Genomic DNA, 19,946 nt, shown 5'->3' on the forward strand with positions numbered 1-19,946 from the left:
TTCTTTTTTCTCTCTCTTCTCCTTCGTGATTTTGCCCTATGGCCAGCCACCACCGCCTGCTTCCTCCACCTCCGCCAGCCCTCTGCCACCACCTGCAGCCTTTCGCTAGCCCTTTGCCATCACCAGCCACCCTCCGCCGGCCCTTTTTTTCTCCCGCCAGGCCCTCCCATCCCTTCCGCCACTGCCGCCAGCCCTCCCAGGGCCACCCCCCTTCTTTTGCCTCCACCGCCAGCCACCCCCCACCTCTTGCCTTCCTTTCTTTCTCGCGGGAGGGTCTCCCTCACCTTGCCGTTATTTTTTTCCCACCCTTGGTGGTGAGTTGACTCCCGCCAAGGGTCCTTTTTTCCCCTCCGTATGATTTAATTATTTTTGGAGGCCTTGTTTTTGAGTTCTGCGATTTTTTCCAGCCACCATGCCTAACGCTTCGGAGATCTTCTCTGCTTCTTCTGGATCTGATGGTTCGTCACAACATGATTTTATTCCGTTTCCTGTGAACACCATCAAGTTGAATGGAAGCAATTATCTTATGTGGTCTGGTTCCTGTTTATTTGCGATTGGTTCCCGTGGCTTGTCTGGCTACATCATGGGCGCCACGGTCAAGCCTACAGGGACTGGTTCTGCACAGGATCACTGGATGAATTTTAATTTCTTGGTCATGTCATATCTGGTTAATTCCATGGACCAAGACATTGCTGGGTGGTACCTTCTTGACTCGGCTGCGAAAATATGGAAGACAGCCAAAGATACTTATTCTCAAGTTGGTAATGCTGCCCAATGCTATAAACTCTGTCAAAAAATTCATTCTACCAAACAGATGGAGTTAACACTTTCTCAGTAATACAATACCATGTGTACGATGTGGCAATAGTTGGATTTTCTGGGTACCTTCACTGCCACTACCGATGTTGATGCCACGGCCTACAACAAGTGGGAAGATGGTTTACGTGTCTTTGATTTCTGGGCAGGGCTATGTTGAGATGTGTTACCCGATATTATAAGGGTATTTTTGGTATTTTATTTATGCTTTATTTATGTACTTTTGAACAAGGGTAGAATTGTAATTTGGGCTGTGACACTGTTCACGTGAACAGTGTCGTGAACAGTGTTTTCCTTTGTAATCTCTTTTATTATTATTATTATAAATAGAGAGCTTGACTGATCTCATTGATCATTCAAGCCATTCACGAAATTCCTGTTTTGTTAACATGGCATCAGAGCCAAGTACACTCTGATCTAGATTTTCAAAACCCACCTCCCTACCTTCGATTTTTTTTCTCCTTCCCTCCATCGAGCTTCTTCCCTTCTTCTTTCTTCCTTTCTTTTGGTTCTTCTTCTCCTATCAAGGCAGCACTACTAAGGTGATCGTAATGATCTAGCTGCTGCCCCAACATACCTCCTTTTTTATGCCTCTTTTTTGGATCGAGTGGAGCTGAAGAACTATCTGCGATTTGAAGATTCCTATTTTTTTTGGAGATCAGGCCTCTACATCTGTTTCGGCTGTATCTTCTATTGTGGGTAGGCCTGTAAACGGATCGGATTCGGCTCGGATACGGATCGGATGTAATCGGATTCGAATATTTCTTGGTCGAATTCGGATACCTCTAAACGGATTTGGATGGATTCGAATGCAGATCAAATTCGGATTTTCGACCATTCGTTTACACCTCTGCCTTGTGTAACCCGAACCTTCCTCCCCCTAGTGGATACAATTCACTCTCAATCCATAGTTTTAGATCATGATTCTCTTTTCCTCATATTCTAGAACCTGTTGAATCTTAAAAAACCCTCAAGATCATTATTTACTTAATTTTTATAATTAAGTATTCGGATTTGGATTTTTATCGGAGTATTCGGATGTTTTTCCGGATATCTCTAAACGAATTCGGATGCTCCGAAACGGATACGGATGCGGATTGAATTCGGATTTTCGGTTATCCATTTACAGCCCTAATTGTGGGATCTTTATTTGATATTGTTCTCAGCCCCTATTCACTTTATCAGATTGGTTGAAGACCCCAGCCCCTTATCGATCTCTCTTCTCAGGGTTTTTTTTTCAAAACCCTGACATTAATCGATCTTGGGGTTGGGCTGCTGGTTTCTGCTGTATCTGATTGGCACCCTTGCTGCCTTCATTCGACGTCATTCCCAGCCTACATATCTGAGATTTTTTGCTCCAATACAGCCCTCTTCTATTGGGGGTCGATTCCAGAATTTTTTTTGGATATTTTTTGGCTGTTTACTGCTTCATTGAAGATTGGTTACCTGCTTCAATGACTGGTTCAAATTCTTCTTCGGCCTCTTCTAGCATTGATGGCCAGCCCCGGACTGATTTTCTTCCCCTTGCTGCCCCAATCAAACTTGATGGCTCTAACTACCTGAAGTGGTCTCGGTCTACCTATTTGTGATGGCTGGCCGTGGCCTCACTGGCCATCTTCTTGGGACAACAACTAAACCGTGGAAGAGGGTTCTCAGCTCAACAAATGGTTATCTAATGATGCGATGGTGATGTCCTATTTGATCCATTCTATGCAAGGGGATATCTCAGACAATTTTCTTCTACTGGACACAACCCATACTATCTGGAATGGTGCCAAAGAGACTTATGGTTGCACTGGGAATGACGCACAGGTCTATGAGATTAGAAAGAAGGCTAATGCCACTACCCAACAGGAGCTCTCTGTCTCCAAATACTATGCTACCCTCAAGAACATGTGGCAGCAATTGGATCATTACTCCGACTATCAGCCCTCTACTGCTACTGATTTGGTTGCCTATCGCAAACACGTTGACAAAATATGTGTCTATGATTTTTTGGCTGGACTAAATATGGAATTTGATCCTATTCGGGTGCAAGTACTTGAGCAATCCCCTTTTCCATCCCTAGAGCAGGCCTTTGCCTTGGTTCATAATGAGGAATCTCGTCGGGCTGCTATGTTGCATTCCTCTACTGTTGATTGATCCGCCTTGCAAGTTGCTTCCAGTACTCCTCTTACCACTACTGATGGTGGTACTGCTGTCCCTAAAGGTCCTGTCAAGTGTGAACACCGCAACAGGCTCTATCATACTAAGGCTCAATGCTGGAAGCTCCATGGGAAGCCTGCTGATTTTGAGGAAAAGAAAGCCCGTGGGAAGTTTAAGCTCAAGGCTCATATGGCTGATTCTCCTATTACTGCTGCTGCTGCTGCTGCCCCTTCACCTGACATTGGGCTTACTCAGGATGAGCTCCTAGCTTTCCGTCGCATGCTACAGGCCTCTTCCGCTGCCTCCACTACGGCCTCTGCACTTGCTGCCCCTCCTGGTTCTAATTTTTCCTCAGGTACTCCAGTCAATAGTCTGTGCGCATCGGCTGTATCCAGTCCTTGGATTATAGATTCTGGTGCCACTGACCACATGACTGGCTCCTCCCATGTATTTCATCTTTATTCTCCATCTTCTGGCAAAGACAGTGTTCGAGTAGCTAATGGTTCCCTTTCTCCTATTAATGGGAAGGGTTCCATACGCTGCTCACCTACCCTTTCATTAAAATCTGTTTTGCATGTTCCGTCCTTTTCTACCAACCTTCTCTCTATTAGTAGTCTAACTAGAGATCTGAACTGGAAACTGACTTTTTTCCCTTCTCATTGTGTCATACAGGATCTGGAGATGGGGCGCACGATTGGGGGTGATAAGATGCAGAGTGGTCTCTACTTACTTGACCCGGGTCAGCCTTTTACTTTGCATTCGGCTTCCTCTACAGCTCATCATTTACAGTCCGCCTCGTCCCCTGCCCTTCATCTCTGGCACTGTTGACTTGGTCATCCATCCCTTAGTACTTTACCTCTTTTGTTTCCGCGCTTGATTAAGCATTGTAATAGGAATGAGTTTTTATGTGAGGCTTGTGTTTTGGCCAAACAGACTCGTTCCAGTTATTCTTCATTAAATAAAAGAAGTGAGTCTCCTTTTGCTTTGGTTCATTCTGATGTGTGGGGCCCTGCCCGTTGTACTTCCCTATCTAGTCATCGATGGTTTGTCTCGTTTATTGATTGTTATACTCGTGCTACTTGGGTGTACATGATGAGCCGTAAAAGTGAGGTCTTCTACTGTTTTCAGTTATTTCATCGTATGGTTCAGACCCAATTCAATGCCACCTTGCGCATTTTACGCAGTGATAATGGCAGAGAGTACATGGAGGGTCAGTTCCAACTTTATTTGGCTACACATGGTATTGTCCATCAGACCAGCTGTGTTGACACACCTCTGCCCAGAATGGGGTTGCTGAGAGGAAAAATAGACATCTCCTTGAGGTAGCCCGGGCCATTATGTTTGCACGGCAGGTTTCTTCTCACTACTGGGGTGATGCCATTCTTACCGCTGCTTATCTCATCTACCGTGTGCCTACCCGTGTCCTTGATGGTCGTTTCCCCGTTGATCTCCTCCAGGGTTCCTCCTCCTTTGTGGTTCCCCCCAAAGTTTTTGGTTGTGTTTGCTATGTTCGCATCATCATCCTCATGGGAAATTTGATCCACGGAGCATTCGGTGTATTTTTCTGGGCTATTCTACGACCCAGAAAGGATACAAGTGTTACCATCCACCTTCTCGTCGTACTTTTGTCTCCATGGATATTGTCTTCCATGAGTCCTTGTCATATTATTCCCAACCACCTCTTCAGGGGGAGCAAGATCAGGGTTTTGAAGATGTGTCAGCTATTCTTCCGGCTTCTATTTAGGGGGAGCCCTCTGTAACTTCAGCTCCTACAGTGGCTCCTATTCAGGGGGAGCGTAGACCAGTCAGTCAAATCCCTGTTGATAAGGTATATACCCGGGAGCGCACAGACAAGTTGAGACTACCACCACCACCATACCACCTCCACAATCGTCTCGCACTTGATCCGCATCCGGACCGCTACATCATCTGGTAAGGATCCTTCCCTTGACTTACCTATCGCTGTTTGTAAAGGCGTTAGGTCATGCACCCAACACCCCATCTCCAATGTTGTTTCCTATGATGCTTTATCTCCTTCCTATCCTGCATTTGTTTCTTCTCTTTCCTCTGTTTCTATTCCTCAGAAATGGCAGGAGGCGATTGCAGATCCAAAGTGGAAAGCAGCCATGATGGAAGAAATAACGACCTTACTTAAAAATGAGACATGGGAGCTAGTTGTTCTTCTTTCGGGTAAGAAACCAGTCGGGTGCAAATGGGTATTTGTTGTCAAGCAGAAGCCAGATGGAACAATGGATAGATATAAAGCCAGGCTTGTGGCCAGAGGCTTCACTCAGACTTATGGGATTGACTACCAGGAGACATTTGCCCCTGTTGCGAAGTTGAACATTGTCCGGGTCTTACTGTCTTGTGCTGTCAACTTTGGCTGGGACCTACAGTAGTTGGATGTAAAAAATGCATTTCTTCATGGGGAGTTGGAAGAGGAGGTTTATATGGATGTTCCTCCGGGTTTTTCCTCTGACAAGACCCATGGGAAATTTTGTAGGCTCAAAAGGGCACTCTATGGGTTAAAGCAATCTCCACAGGCATGGTTTGGTAGGTTTCATAAAGCCATGGTCTCCTGTGGATACAAACAGAGTAATGCTGATCACACTCTATTCGTCAAGCGAAAGGGAGAAAAGGTCACTCTTCTTATAGTTTATGTTGATGACATTGTTGTGACCGGTAATGATATAGATGAAGTTTCTCACCTGAAGGCTTTCTTGGGATGGGAATTTGACATAAAAGATCTAGGACAGCTAAGATATTTTCTTGGGATTGAAGTTGCCCGTTCTCTAAAAGGCATCTTTCTCTCCCAGAGAAAGTATGTTCTAGATTTACTATCAGAGACTGGTTTGCTTGGTTGTCATCCTTGTGACACTCCCTTGGAAGCTACTACCCGATTGCAAGAGAAGGATGGTGAACCTGTTGATAAGGGCTGATATCAACGATTGGTGGGTAAGCTGATTTATCTCTCCCATACCAGACCAGATATTGCCATTGCTGTGAGTCTTGTGAGCCAGTTCATGCATGATCCTTATTCCACTCACATGGCTGCTGTTCTTTGTATTCTCCATTACTTGAAGTCAGCTCCAGGAAAGGGGATCTTTTTGTCTCCTCATGACCATCTTCGCATTGAGGCTTACACAGATGTTGACTGGGGTGGTAACCCTGACAGGAAATCTACCTCCGGCTATTGTAGTTTTATTGGAGGAAATCTGGTCACATGGCGGAGTAAAAAGCAAAATGTTGTGGCAAGGTCTAGTACTGAAGCTGAATTCCGTGCTATGGCCTAAGGCATATGTGAGTTACTATGGCTTCAGAGTTTACTCCTTGATATCCGTGGTTCTGTTCATCTTCCAATGATGTTGTACTGTGACAACAAAGCAACAATTAGCATTGCCCACAATGCAGTGCAGCATAACCGTACCAAACATGTGGAGATTGACAGACACTTCATCAAGGAGAAGTTAGAGAGTGGGCAGATTTGTATCCCTTTTGTGAAGTCTGGAGATCAACTGGCTGATGTCTTCACACAAAGGGTTGAATGGGAAGTTGTTTTATCCTAGTCTAGTCAAGTTGGGCATGTGTGAAATCTATGCCCCAAGTTGAGGGGGAGTGTTGAGATGTGTTACCCGATATTATAAGGGTATTTTTGGTATTTTATTTATGCTTTATTTATGTACTTTTGAACAAGGGTAGAATTGTAATTTGGGCTGTGACACTATTCACGTGAATAGTATTTCCCTTTGTAATTTCTTTTATTATTATTATTATAAATAGAGAGCTTGACTGATCTCATTGATCATTCAAGCCATTCATGAAATTCCTATTTTGTTAACAGGCGGAATATTGAGTTTGATCATATCCGGTCAAATATTTTGAATCGGGAACCTCTCCCCACTCTTGAACAGTCCTATGTGATCCTTTTGGCTGAGGACAGTCGACGAACAGCCATGGTTCACCCAGTTACTCAGGAGAGATCGGCTCTTATTTCTGGGTCACAGTCTGCCCGTGGGGGCTCTTCCCGTTCTGCTAGCATTGATTGGTCATCTGGTGATCGCCCTCCCATTAAATGCGATTACTGTGGGAAGGAATGGCATACGAATGACCGCTGTTGGAAACTTCATGGTTGCCCTGTAGACACTCGGGGCCGTGGTAGGGGTGGTTCCAATCGGTCCAATAATACCCGTACACCGGGTAGAGCAGGCAGGGGTCATGGTATCGAGTTCCAATGGGAGTGGGCATGTGTTGAATTATTTATCCACCCATGTCCCCCTTTGGATAGTCCGCTGTGTTAGAACTTGTTCTGAACTAGAATACTAAAAACAGAACTGAGAAAGCTTGAATGATCACTTGTGATCACCCAGGCACCTTTATTTATAATGCTGGAATATAAAATTACATGACCAAAATACCCCTGCCTAGCCGATACAGCTAGGCAGTACATAAACAACTATAAAACATAATACTAAAGCACCCAAAAGACCAGAATACCCCCACGGTATTTTGGTTTATATTATTCAACACTCCCCCTCAAGTTGGAGCAAATATGTCGATCATGCCCAACTTGACTAGATTAGGGTGAAATAATTTGCCAGGCAGACCCTTGGTGAAGATATCAGCAAGCTAATCCGAAGAAGTCACAAAGGGAATACAAATCTGCCCATCTTCTAATTTCTCCTTGATGAAATGCCTATCCACCTCAACATGTTTGGTACGGTCATGCTGCACCGGGTTGTGTGCTATACTGATTGCAGCCTTGTTATCGCAGTACAACATCATAGGAAGGCGAATAGGGAGACCCAAGTCTTGTAGCAGCCCTTTAAGCCAAAGTAACTCACAAATTCCTTGTGCCATAGCTTTGAATTCAGCTTCGGCACTAGAACGAGCAACTTCATTCTGCTTCTTGCTACGCCAGGTAACAAGATTTCCACCTACAAAAGAACAATATCCAGAAATGGACTTTCGATCTGCTGAACCAGCCCGATCAGCATCGGTGTATGCCTCTACCCGTAGGTGACCATGTGAGGACAAAAGAATGCCCTTTCCAGGAGCTGACTTCAAATAATGTAGAATACGAAGAACAGCCTCCATATGAGAAGTGTAGGGATCATGCATAAATTGACTCACTGCACTTACAGCAACAGCAATGTCTGGACGAGTGTGTGAAAGGTAAATTAGCTTCCCTACAAGTCTTTGGTACCGGCCTTTATCAACAGGCTCACCACCATTTTCCTTGAGCCGAATAGTAGGATCCATAGGAGTGTCCGAAGGGTAGCAGCCTAGCAAACCGGTTTCAGCCAACAAGTCTAGGACATACTTTCTTTGGGAGAGAAATATGCCTTTCGCAGATCTGGCCACTTCAATCCCAAGAAAGTATCTTAATTTGCCTAGATCTTTAATCTCAAATTCCTGGCCAAGGAAGGTCTTCAACTGTCTGATCTCATCACCATCATTGCCAGTAACCACTATATCATCAACGTAGACTATAAGAACAGTGAGTTTTTCACCAACCCTCTTGATGAAGAGTGTGTGATCAGCATTACTCTGCTTATAGCCCACAGAAATCATGGCCTTGTGGAATCGACCAAACCAAGCCCGGGGTGACTGTTTCAGCCCATACAGTGCACGCTTCAGCCTGCACACTTTTCCTCTATTACTGTCACAAGAGAACCCTGGTGGAATGTCCATGTATACCTCCTCCTCCAGTGCTCCATTCAGGAAGGCATTTTTAACATCTAGCTGTTGCAACTCCCAACCAAGGTTGACTGCACAAGATAACAACACACGAACTATATTCAACTTTGCAATAGGTGCAAAGGTCTCCTGGTAGTCTATGCCGTATGTCTGAGTAAAACCCTTGGCAACGAGCCGTGCCTTATATCTATCCACGGTGCCATCCACCTTCTGTTTCACCACAAACACCCATTTACATCCAACGGTTTTCTTCCCAGGTGGAAGAACAACAAGCTCCCATGTGTTATTTTTTTTCAAGGCTTCCATTTCTTCCATCATGGCTGCCTTCCACTTTCCATCTGATAAAGCTTCCTGCCAATTATTAGGAACACGAACAGAAGAAAGAGAGGTAACAAAAGCACGAAATGATGGGGAAAGGGAGTCATAAGAGACAACATGAGATATAGGATGCTGAGTACAAGTCCTGACACCTTTGCGAAGGGCAATAGGCAAGTCAGGAGAAGGAACATTACCAGGTGGAGAGGCAGGTTCTGGATCCAGGTTCGGCAATTGGATGGGTACAGGAGCAACAGTGGATTGAACCTAATTATGTCTCCTTCCATAGGTCTTCATAGTGCTAGCATCAATCCTCCTCTGAAATTCACTAATGGTCCTCTGGACAGGAGTTTGGACAGGAGTTTGGGCTTGAGGGGTCTGCTTCCCCTGAACAGGAACCTCAGTCTGGACTGGAGTGGTCTGCTCCCCCTGAACAAGAACTTCTCCCCCTGACTCGGGGGGAGGACCAGAAGTAGGCTGAACAGACTCATTATAGACAGACTGGAGTGGAGGAGGATGCTCAACAGTCAACACATCTTCGCTAACACTCTCCCCCTGAAGAGGTGGGGACACATAGTAGGAGAGACGCTCATGAAACACAACATCCATGCTGACAAAAGTCCGGCGGGATGGAGGGTGATAGTATTTATACCCCTTCTGAGTAGCAGAGTACCCCAAGAAAATGCACCGAAGACTACGGGGTTGAAGCTTGCCCGGGGACCTGGTATCCCGGGCATAGCACACGCAGCCAAACACCTTAGGGGGAACAATAAAGGAGGAAGAGCCAAGTAGTAGCTCAACAAGGGGTCTAGAGTGAAGGACCCGACTGGGCAGCCTATTAATTAAATAGGCGGCAGGGAGAACAGCATCCCCCCAATGAACTGAGGGGACATTCCGGGCAAACAAAAGGGCACGAGCGACTTCTAAGAGGTGGCGGTTCTTCCTCTCAGCCACACCATTTTGCGCTGGAGTATCAACACAGCTGGTCTGATGGAGGATCCCATGGGCAGCGAGGTATTTTTGGAACTGACCTTCCATATACTCTCGCCCATTATCACTCCGTAAAATTTGAATAGTGGTATGAAATTGAGTTTGAACCAGCTGGTGAAAGTGCTGAAAACATGAGAAAACCTCACTTTTGTTGTGCATCAGATAAACCCAAGTAAACCTAGAATAGCAATCAATAAAGGTGACATACCACCGATGACCCGAAAGGGCAACTTTTCTACTAGGACCCCACACATCAAAATGAACAACATGAAATAAAGAAGATGACCTTTTATTAGAAATAGGATAGTTGGAACGTGTCTGTTTGGCCAAGACACAAGGCTCACAAAAAAAATCTTCTTTATTATAAGTTTTGCCTAATGCGGGAAATAAAGTAGATAAGGTTCCTAAAGGTGGATGTCCTAGTCTAGAGTGCCATAAGTGTAATTCAGAGGAAAAAGATGCTGGTGAACAAAGCCTAGAAGGTAAAGTCTGTGTAGATGTAGGATCTCCATCAAGCAGGTACAATCCGCCATGCACTTTACCCGATCCAATCGTCTTCCCCGAGTCCAGTTCTTGAAAAACACAATGAGTAGGAAAGAATGTCACTTTGCAGTTTAAAGATTTAGTGATACTACTAATGGAGAGAAGGTTAGTAGTAAATTGGGAATATGTAACACAGAAGATAAAGTCAATGAAGGAGAACAACCAATGGAGCCCTTCCCAGATATGGATGAGAGGGACCCATCAGCAATCTTTACTTTGTCTTTACCAGAAGCAGGGAAGTAGGTATTAAAAAGACTGGAGGAACCTGTCATGTGATCAGTAGCTCCAGAGTCTATGATCCAAGGAGTGGAGACCACTGATGCACAATGACCAGCAAAGGAAATACCTGTATGGGCAAAGAAGGAACCTGAATTGGCAGCAGATGTAGTGGGGGCAGTAGATGTGTTCAACAGACGCCGGAGAGCTTGAAGTTCTTCCTGGGAGAAACCAATGTCAGTAGTGGGAGCTGAAGCTACACTTTCAGTGTGATTGGCCTTGTTTTTAGATTTAGCACGACCACGTTTGCTCTCAAAATCAGCAGGCTTCCCATGAAGTTTCCAACACTGAGCCTTAGTGTGATATGGTTTGTGGCAATGATCACACTTCACAGGCTCTTTACTAGCAGCAGTAGCAGCAACATTATCAGCAGAAGTTGCAGTAGTGATGGAACCAGTAGTCTGTAAAGCTGATCTATCAACCTTAGGAGTAATCATCATAGCAGCCCTCCTTGTCTCTTCACTGTGAACATATGAAAAGGTTTCCTCCAAAGTGGGAAAAGGAACCCGACCAAGAACCTGTACCCGGATAGGGTCATAATCATCATTAAGTCCAGCCAGGAAGTCATAGACTCGAAACTGATCCACATAAGTGTGGTAGGCTGTAATATCTGCAGCAGTAATAGGCAGGAATCGAGCATAGTGATCCAGTTGCTGCCATAAGCACTTGAGGGCAGCATAGTACTTGGTGACTGTCATCTCTTTCTGGGTAGTGTTTTGAAGAGTCTTTCGGATCTCATAAACCTGAGCACCACCCCCTGAACGACCATAAGTACCCTTGACAGCAGTCCATATCTGAGTCGCAGTGTCAAGGAGAAGGTACTGACTAGAAATGTCAGTGGTCATAGAATTCAGAACAAAAGACATCACCATCGCATCATTAGCTGCCCATTTAGTGCGGGCAGCCCCTTCTTCAGTGGGCTGTTTGGTGATACCAGTAAGGTGGCCAGTGAGTCCCCTGCCAGCCACAGTGAGGGATAAGGATCTGGCCCAAATCAGATAATTGGTACCATCTAGTTTTATGGCAGCAGCATAGGGCAGGAAATCAGTCCTGGTCTGATCTCCTCCAGTAGCAGCTGATGTAACCTCTGAGTCACCCATAATGCAGCAAGGTAAAATTCGAGTTTTTTGAAAAAAACTGAATTTCCAAAAATTCTGCAGTAGTCGATCTGAAATTGGACAGAATTCTGATCTTCAAAAAACAGCAGGAATTCAAGGCTGAAACAGTGTCGAGTACAGCAATATAACCAGGGAATAATCCCTGAAAAAATCTTCCCAAACAGCAGCCTAGAAGAACCAAATCGATAAAGTGTCAGGGTTTTGCAAAACCCTGATAGTTGAGATCGATAAGAAGAGGAAAGAGGCTGCAGCTGTGGGGTCTTCAATCAATGTGAAATCAGAGAGGATAGATGCTGTCGTAGGCCTGCATTGATGCTCCAAAGAAACCAATCGATCTCCCAACTGTTATGAGATCGATCTCCAAAAAAAACTGAAGCAATCCTGAATCGCAGAGAGAGATAATGGCAGCAGCTATCGATCTGAATTAGGTTTTAAAATTGAGGTGAGATGGAGGGCAGCACTCGAACCATAGATGGATCACCTCATGGGTGCTGCCCTAAAAAGGGTTGAATGGATCAAAGGAAGAGAAGAGAGAAGGGAGAAGGGAGAGGAGAAGGGGGAGAGGAGAGGAATCAAGGGAAAAGGGTTTTTTGAACAATCGAGCAGGTCTTAAAACCCTAGCTCTGATACCATGTTCAGAACTAGAATACTAAAAACAGAACTGAGAAAGCTTGAATGATCACTTGTGATCACCCAGGCACCTTTATTTATAATGCTGAAATATAAAATTACATGACCAAAATACCCCTGCCTAGCCGATACAGCTAGGCAGTACATAAACAACTATAAAACATAATACTAAAGCACCCAAAAGACCAGAATACCCCCACGGTATTTTGGTTTACATTATTCAACAGAACTCTTGCATGATATACATATTATTTCCTCCCTTTCCTACAAGGTCGGCCTTTTAGAGGAAGTGGTTCCAACATGCTTGAACCAAAGAAGCTTCCTCCAACTAACCAATTGACGTTTCTGACGAATAAGATCCCACGCTGCTTTAGAGGAGAAGGAGCTTGAGGTGTTAGTCGACCAAGTAATACAATCCTCCCTTCCCATAGGTCTTCTACAGATGGAGTGGGGGTCATTCCAGATAATGTTAAGCAAAGGATCCGTAGAAAGGGGGGGGGGAGCCCAGCCAGCTTGATCCAAGATGTCAGCCACCAAAGAGAGCCGATGGAGACCCGATGCATAAATGAGTCTAGGGGAGACAGAGTGGAGGAGGACCCCCCTTGGATGCCAGTGATCCAGCCAAAGAAAAGAAGAAAGCCCATCCCCAATCTGAGAACGGATGACCTAATGCACAAGGTGGCGAGTAGCTAGGATCTTGCGCCAAACCCAAGAAGCATCTGAAGAGGGCAATGCGATCCAAATGGAGTCCTGACGAAGGGGACCCGAGTAAATCCAGTTAACCTAGATGCTTTTCTTTTTTGTAACAATTTTCCAAATTAGCTTGATGATGCCAGCCGAGTTCACTTCCTGGATTCTTCTAATATCCAAACCACCTTCCTTCTTAGGGAGACAAACAGCAGCCCAACTAAGACGATGCAGAAATCTTGAAGATTCGGTACCCTTCCAAAGAAAGGCAGCCAATAGGGATTCCACGGATTTGATAGTGGATTGAGGAAGACCATAGTTGCCAGACCAATATATGTAGGAAGACTCCAAAACTGATTTGATGAGAACCAGCCTACCAGCATAAGAGAGCAATTTTCCTTTCCACAACTGAAGCCTTTTCCTAATAAGATCCAACATCAGGGAGTAGTGATGGGCTGAGAGCCTAGCAGGAATCAAAGGAAGCCTCAAGTATTTGACTGGAAGCAGCCGCTCTTGGAAGCCTGATTTCTTAAAAAAACCAGCTTTGTCTAGCTCAGATACTCCAGCAAAGAACAGAAGGGACTTGGACGGGTTGGTGCGGAGGCCTGAAAGCTCATGGAATTGCTGCGAACAAATCAAAGCCGACTCAAGGGAGGCAATGGAGGCCTTGGAGAAGATCATCAAGTCATCAGCAAAAGCCAAGTGAGTTAGCTTAATAGCCTTACACTTGGGCAAAGGGGAGATATGCTGTAGGTCAGTGCTGATTTGGATTTTCCTAGAGAGAACTTCCAAAGCCAGAGTGAAAAGGTATGGAGAGAGACGGAACCCTTGTCTAATTCCCACCGAAGCTCCAAAGTAACCTGCTGGACATCCATTAACCAAAACTGAGAACATAGGAGATGAGATGCAGTGATGAATCTAGTTGACAAATACCGAAGGAAAACCCATCATGGTCAGCACTTGAACAATAAAATCCCATCGGAGGGAATCAAAAGCCTTGTGGATGTCAATCTTCAAAAGGATAGCCGGAGAATGGTTTTTCCTGTCAAAGCCTCTAACAATTTAATTGCAAAGGAGGATATTATCAGAAATACTTCTGCCAGGGATGAATGCTGATTGGTTATCACTGACAAGCAGATCCACGACACTTTTGAGCCTTCGGGCCGGAATTTTGACAATAAACTTGTAAAGCAGGTTGCAAAGAGCAATGGGCCTGAAGTCAGTCAAGGCTGAGGCACCTCCTTTCTTGGGGATAAGACAAAGAAAGGTGTGATTTGCTCCCTTGATTTGGCTAGGATTGAAGAAGAAACTCTCTATAGCCCGGATAAGATCAATCTTTATGATATCCCAACAAGCAAGGAAAAAACCCATACTAAAACCATCAGGACCAGGGGCTCCTTTCACCTTGAGAGAGCGAATAGCAGCCACAATTTCATCTTCCTTAGGAATGGAGCTCAGGATATCAAGAAACTCACTTGGCAGGAACTTGTTGAGCAAGGAGGATGGGATAAGGCCTTGATCTTCAAGGGGACCACTGAAGATATTTTTGAAGTGATTTACTGTCAGATCCTTTATCTCTTTGACTGTAGTGACAGTAGAACCATCAACAGATGCAAGCTGAAGAATGGAGTAGGCATTTATTCTTCCTTTTATTGACCGACGAAAATAGCTAGTGTTTGAATCACCCAATTCCAACCATTTAATTCTGGATTTTTGCTTGAGAAAACTTTCTTCCCTAGAGAGCAAGGAGGAGAGCTCATGAGAGAGCTCTTTTTCTTCTTCAGCCAAAGGCCCATTAAGGTTATCAGATTGCAGCTGGAGCTGGATAGAAGATAACTTGTCTTTGCATTCCAAAACCTGTTGGGAAATGTTGCCAAAAGTGTTAGAATTCCAATCTTTGAGGGCAGCCTTAACATTGTGGAGCTTCTTAGTGAAAGCAATGAGGGGGGTAGAGAAAGCAAAGACAGGCTTGTTCCAAGCTTCCTGAACCGTGTGTAAAAAGGTGGGATGGGAGGACCACAAGTCAAAGTACTTGAAAGGCTTTGGGCTAAAGGAAGTAGTGGGCTGAACAGCTAAAGAGGTGGGAGAGTGGTCTGATATGTCAGGGTTGCCAAAGAGGCAAGGGAGGATGGGAAACCCGACAGCCAAAAATCGTTAACCATGACTCTGTTCAGCTTACAAGCAATGCAAAGGTTACCAGCCCTTTTGTTGCTCCAAGTGAAAGGAAAACCAGTCCACCTAAGATCATTCACTCATATGTCTTCAATACAGCCATTAAAAGAATCCATGGCTTCCATGTCTAAGTGCTCACCACCTTGCTTTTCATAGCCATATCTTATGACATTAAAATCTCCTCCCAAGCCCCAAGGGTGGTTACCAATTTGACCAGCAATGGAGCGCAAATCAGGCCAAAGAGGGGTCCTATGAGAGGGGGAATTGAGAGCATAGACCACGGTGAAAAAGAAAGAGAAGCAGCCTTGGCAGTTCGAGAAGCTAAGTTTCATGAATTGAGAAGAGGAGGATAAGAGGGATATGGAAATTTTGTTAGGATCCCATAAAATCCAGATTCGGCCATTTGGATGGAAAGAGTAGTTTGAAACCAGCTTCCAGCCAGAGGCAAGGGAATTCAAAATTTGGCTGAATTAGGCTCTTTAATGTGAGTTTCTAAAAGACAACAGAAAGTGGCTTTGGAGGAGTGCAAGCGAGAGCGAACCGAAGCTTGCTTTGCTGGGGAATTAAGGCCCCTAGTGTTCTACACCAATCCTTGGATCATTTGGAAAGGGGGAGGAGAGGCAGCGAAGGCCCATTGAGCCGGGAGAGGACAGAGTGGCCTTGAGAGGCATTGCGATGACGCCTACGGTAAGAGTGGTCCAAAAAGGGGAAAGCCTTGTAGGAATGGTTAACGGGAGCCTGAGAAGAAGGGGAGTTGTAGGTAACCATCAGGACAGAGTTTGATGGAGACAAAGAAGGGGATAGTTGATTCGGGTTAAGAAAGCCCTTTGGATATGGGTCAAGAGCAACCCGGGTACACGATGGGGAAAAGTTAAAAGGGAGATTGGCTATAAGAGGGCCAGGCCCAAAAGATGCAGGGTCAAAAGAGATTGCCAAAGGATCAGCCGTGGGGACCACAATGGGAGAGGTGACAGGCCCTAATGGGACAAAAGGGTTGTTGGGGCCCACACATGGGAGAGAAGAAGATAAAGTGACCTCAGTGTTCCTTCTCGCAGACGAAAGGGAGGAAGCGACCAGGCAACCCTCAGTAGATGAGGAATCAGCAAAAGCGCTTCACCATCTTTCGAGGGATGATTTTCCAGAGTGTCTAGCGGTAGCGACATAGAGTCAGAAGGGTCCTTGCCAGGGGAGCCGAGAATGGAAGGATCTGCTAAAGGGATCTCTGGCATTCGAGAACTGCTACGGGTGATAGCGTAAAACTGGGGCTTCTCGGGGCACTCGCAGGGATCAGAGTGGTCAGAGTCTTCTGCAGTGTCATCGCACTCCAGGATGCTGAACCTGTTCTGCAGGGACTGCGACTGGGCCTTGGTAGCAGGTGGACGATGGTTGCTCCGACGGTGCTTTCGACGGTTCCCAGGCAGACTTCTGGTTTTAGATATGCCATAAGACCAAGTCCGGCCATCAGACAGACCAGCGGAAGGAAGATACACTGGAGCCGGCACCGAGAGAGATTCAGCCAAGGGCACTCCAGTCGCGGGGACCATATCAGCTTCAGGAGAACCTTTAGGGATGCAGAGATTGGAATTATGGCCAAAGGTTTTGCAAACCAAGCAATGTGGCGGACTTTATTACGCGCGGGGAAGCGCCCACTTCTCTGGTTACGTAGATCTGGTCCCTAACAAAAGTCAACGACTTGTGTCTTCAATGTTGTTGTGTGTGGCTTAGTTTTTGAGGGGTGGTCCTAGTTGATCTAGTTGTAACACGGACTAGGCTGAACTCGTCACGGGGTTATAGTGGTTATTTCTATCTAAATAATAAGGGTGTGTCCAATCATAGTGAACTTCTTGTTCGAAAGAATAACCATCGCCATCTTTAACCGTTTTGAACGTAGGAAGAGGCTCAAGAGCAGAAACTTCAATACAAATTCTCGCAAAGGCAAGCCGATCTTTTCGCCTGGTTCACACATCAGAAAAGAGTGGTGTTCCAAACTTCCAAGCACCGAGCCCACAACACTGAGACCATCGGTGCACCAGTAGAGAAGAGGGAGCCCCAGGAGGGAGACCCAAAGCGGAACAGAGGAGAGATCCAGTTTACGGAGCTGTAAGAACCGATGCCATTGGCGCAGGAAAATAGGCTTCTTCCCTACAAGCCAAGGACCTCCCTCAATGGCACAGACCTTGTCCAGAGCAGAAGAAAACTTGAAGATGAAGAACCCGTTGTCGAGTAGGAAGACATCCAAAGAACCTTTGGCACGCCATTGCTTTAAAAGAGAGAGCTTGACGACCGAGAATGGGGGTCTTGAGCCAAGGAAGTGTCCAACAAGGCAGTTCTCCCACAGCTTAGCCTCATCAGCAAGAAAATAGGGGGACAGAGAGCTATTTTGGCAGAGCCCTCCAAAGACGGAGCAACAGAGTGTAAAGGGAGCCCATCAGGGGATGAACCAGAGGCAGGAGCTAGAAGAGAGCTCCAGGAGACTGGTCGATTAGAAGCAGGGGGGAGATGGCGGGAGAAGGATGCGGCGAAGGGGAGTTTCGAGAGGATGACGGCATGGACAGACGGCATGGACAGACGGCAAGGAGAAGAGAGGTCTGTTGGTGTTAACTTGGTTACATGGAGATGCAAAAACCAGCCTATTATGGCTAAATCAAGTTCAGAGGCAAAATTTAGAGCCTAGCTACATTTGCACTTCTTTTGTGAAGACAAGAAACAGTTGGCCGATATTTTTACCAAAGGGATTAACTCTGTCCAGTTCAATACCCTCTTGAGCAAGCTAGGCATGCATGACATTTATTCTCCAACTTAAGGGGGAGTGTTAGAATTCATGTCGTAAGGGTATTATGGGTTCTTGGCTATGCTTTGTCATAAGCTTGTATTTTTCCTCTTTTACCTCCCTAGGTGCTCTTATGTTAGTGTTGGGGTGGGGTATTGATGAAATTCTACATAACATTGACAAGTTAGTAAATATATAGGAGAAATCTCTCCCCAAGCATTCCATGCACTCTACTTTCTCTCTTCTTCTTCTTCTTCTCTCATATTATTCCCTTTTATTACTTTGACTGTGCTATCAATTTGAAGAGAGTTGGGTTTGTCAGAAAAGGCTCCAACTTAACTGTGTTGAAGAGAAAAGAGACGATATGTGTTTTCTCATCCTGAATATTGAATATATTTGCTTTTTAAAATTTACATAGAGATCATTCATCATTTTCCTCCTCTCAGGTCTAAACAAATTTGAAGAATCATATATGCATTGCACTTCATTTAACTTGAATAACTTTGGACGCTCAGCCATATTAGTATGTGGTGCAACTGTGCAAGAGTTATGGGATAATACTGATAATTATCTTTTCTGCCACTTTTCTCTCTTCCTTTCATGTATGTGTGAGTGGAAGATGTTGAAACTAGGCGCTGTATTTCTTCTTGCATGTTTCCTCTGTGAAGTTATTATTTCCTGTCCAAGCCACCCTGGTTGTATCCAGAAAATATGATTTTTATATTAGAAGTTTATGGTCATGGTGTTTATTTCCATCTCATTTAATTTGTAATTATTTTCTAATCAGGTTACTGACAAATACTCCATTCTTTTGTAAGCAGATGTTAGGTTTGGAGGAACATATAGCTGGTCTCAAAATTATTCATGTTGCTGGAACTAAAGGGAAGGTATTCACCTCTATAAGTGAAATGTTTTGTTAAAATCTGTGCACCATATGTAAGTTACATTTCTTTAGAATGGTTATCTTTTTCTTATTTATGTTCCTGATGGCATTTGTATCATTACCACCACTTCCACTGATGTTAATCTATGCTGTCACTCTAACACTTGTATCTGATTCACAATTTTGGCTGTAATGCAGAAATATTCGGGTTGCAGTTTTGTTTGCTGATTAAATCGCAACCGATTTAGGCTAAACAGTATAAAACTAGTAGTATCTTGACCAAACCATGGATAGATTTCCAAGGGTTGTGAACATACCTCATTGTGGAGGTTGTTAATGGATTTCATCTTGTTCCAGATCCAAGATGACTTCCTTTTGCCCCTTCCGGTGACTTCCTTTAGGGTGGGGCCCGCCACTATCAACATGCCTCGTGAAACGCACCCGGGCCATCATCTAACCTTACTAGTTGGGCCCAAAATCTACCAAAGCCCACTAACCTCTCATATCTCTGCCCTACCCATCCTTCATCCCTTAATCAAGTCCACCGCCCTCCCCATGGGCTGGCCTATCCTGGCACCCGCCAAGACCACTCCAACCATTCCCCCTTCAGGTTGGCCCTCCATGCTCCCAGCTCCGGCCATCCCACCACTCCACTATCCGATTGTGGGCGTGGATGCCAACCCGATGAATCTCACTTCAGATCTTCCTCCCCACCCGACAGTGGCTTGCATACCTCTTCCCTCCAACCTTCGAAGTAGCCTCCCCCTCCCTTATCCCTCCTCCATCTCTGGGTCTACCCCTACTCCGTAACCCAACCACCTATCCTCCCCCCCTTTCTTACGTTGCCCCCTCTGCACTTGTTCGTCCCTATTGTTGGCGTCATAAGAGCAACCCTTATCCCGCC

General features: G+C 45.2%; 1 protein-coding gene across 2 annotated transcripts in view; it reads left to right on the forward strand.

Moving 5' to 3' along the window:
- LOC122670477 (folylpolyglutamate synthase-like) overlaps positions 1-19,946 on the forward strand; it is an 80,060-nt gene that overhangs the window by 18,917 nt on the left and 41,197 nt on the right. For both annotated transcript variants that reach the window (XM_043867366.1, XM_043867367.1), the window contains exon 3: positions 18,981-19,046. In XM_043867366.1, the coding sequence (XP_043723301.1) occupies positions 18,981-19,046 (66 nt within the window). The remainder of the gene's footprint in view (positions 1-18,980; positions 19,047-19,946) is intronic.

Source organism: Telopea speciosissima, chromosome 8, assembly GCF_018873765.1.
Source record: "Telopea speciosissima isolate NSW1024214 ecotype Mountain lineage chromosome 8, Tspe_v1, whole genome shotgun sequence".
In the NCBI taxonomy this organism is placed as follows: Eukaryota; Viridiplantae; Streptophyta; class Magnoliopsida; order Proteales; family Proteaceae; genus Telopea; species Telopea speciosissima.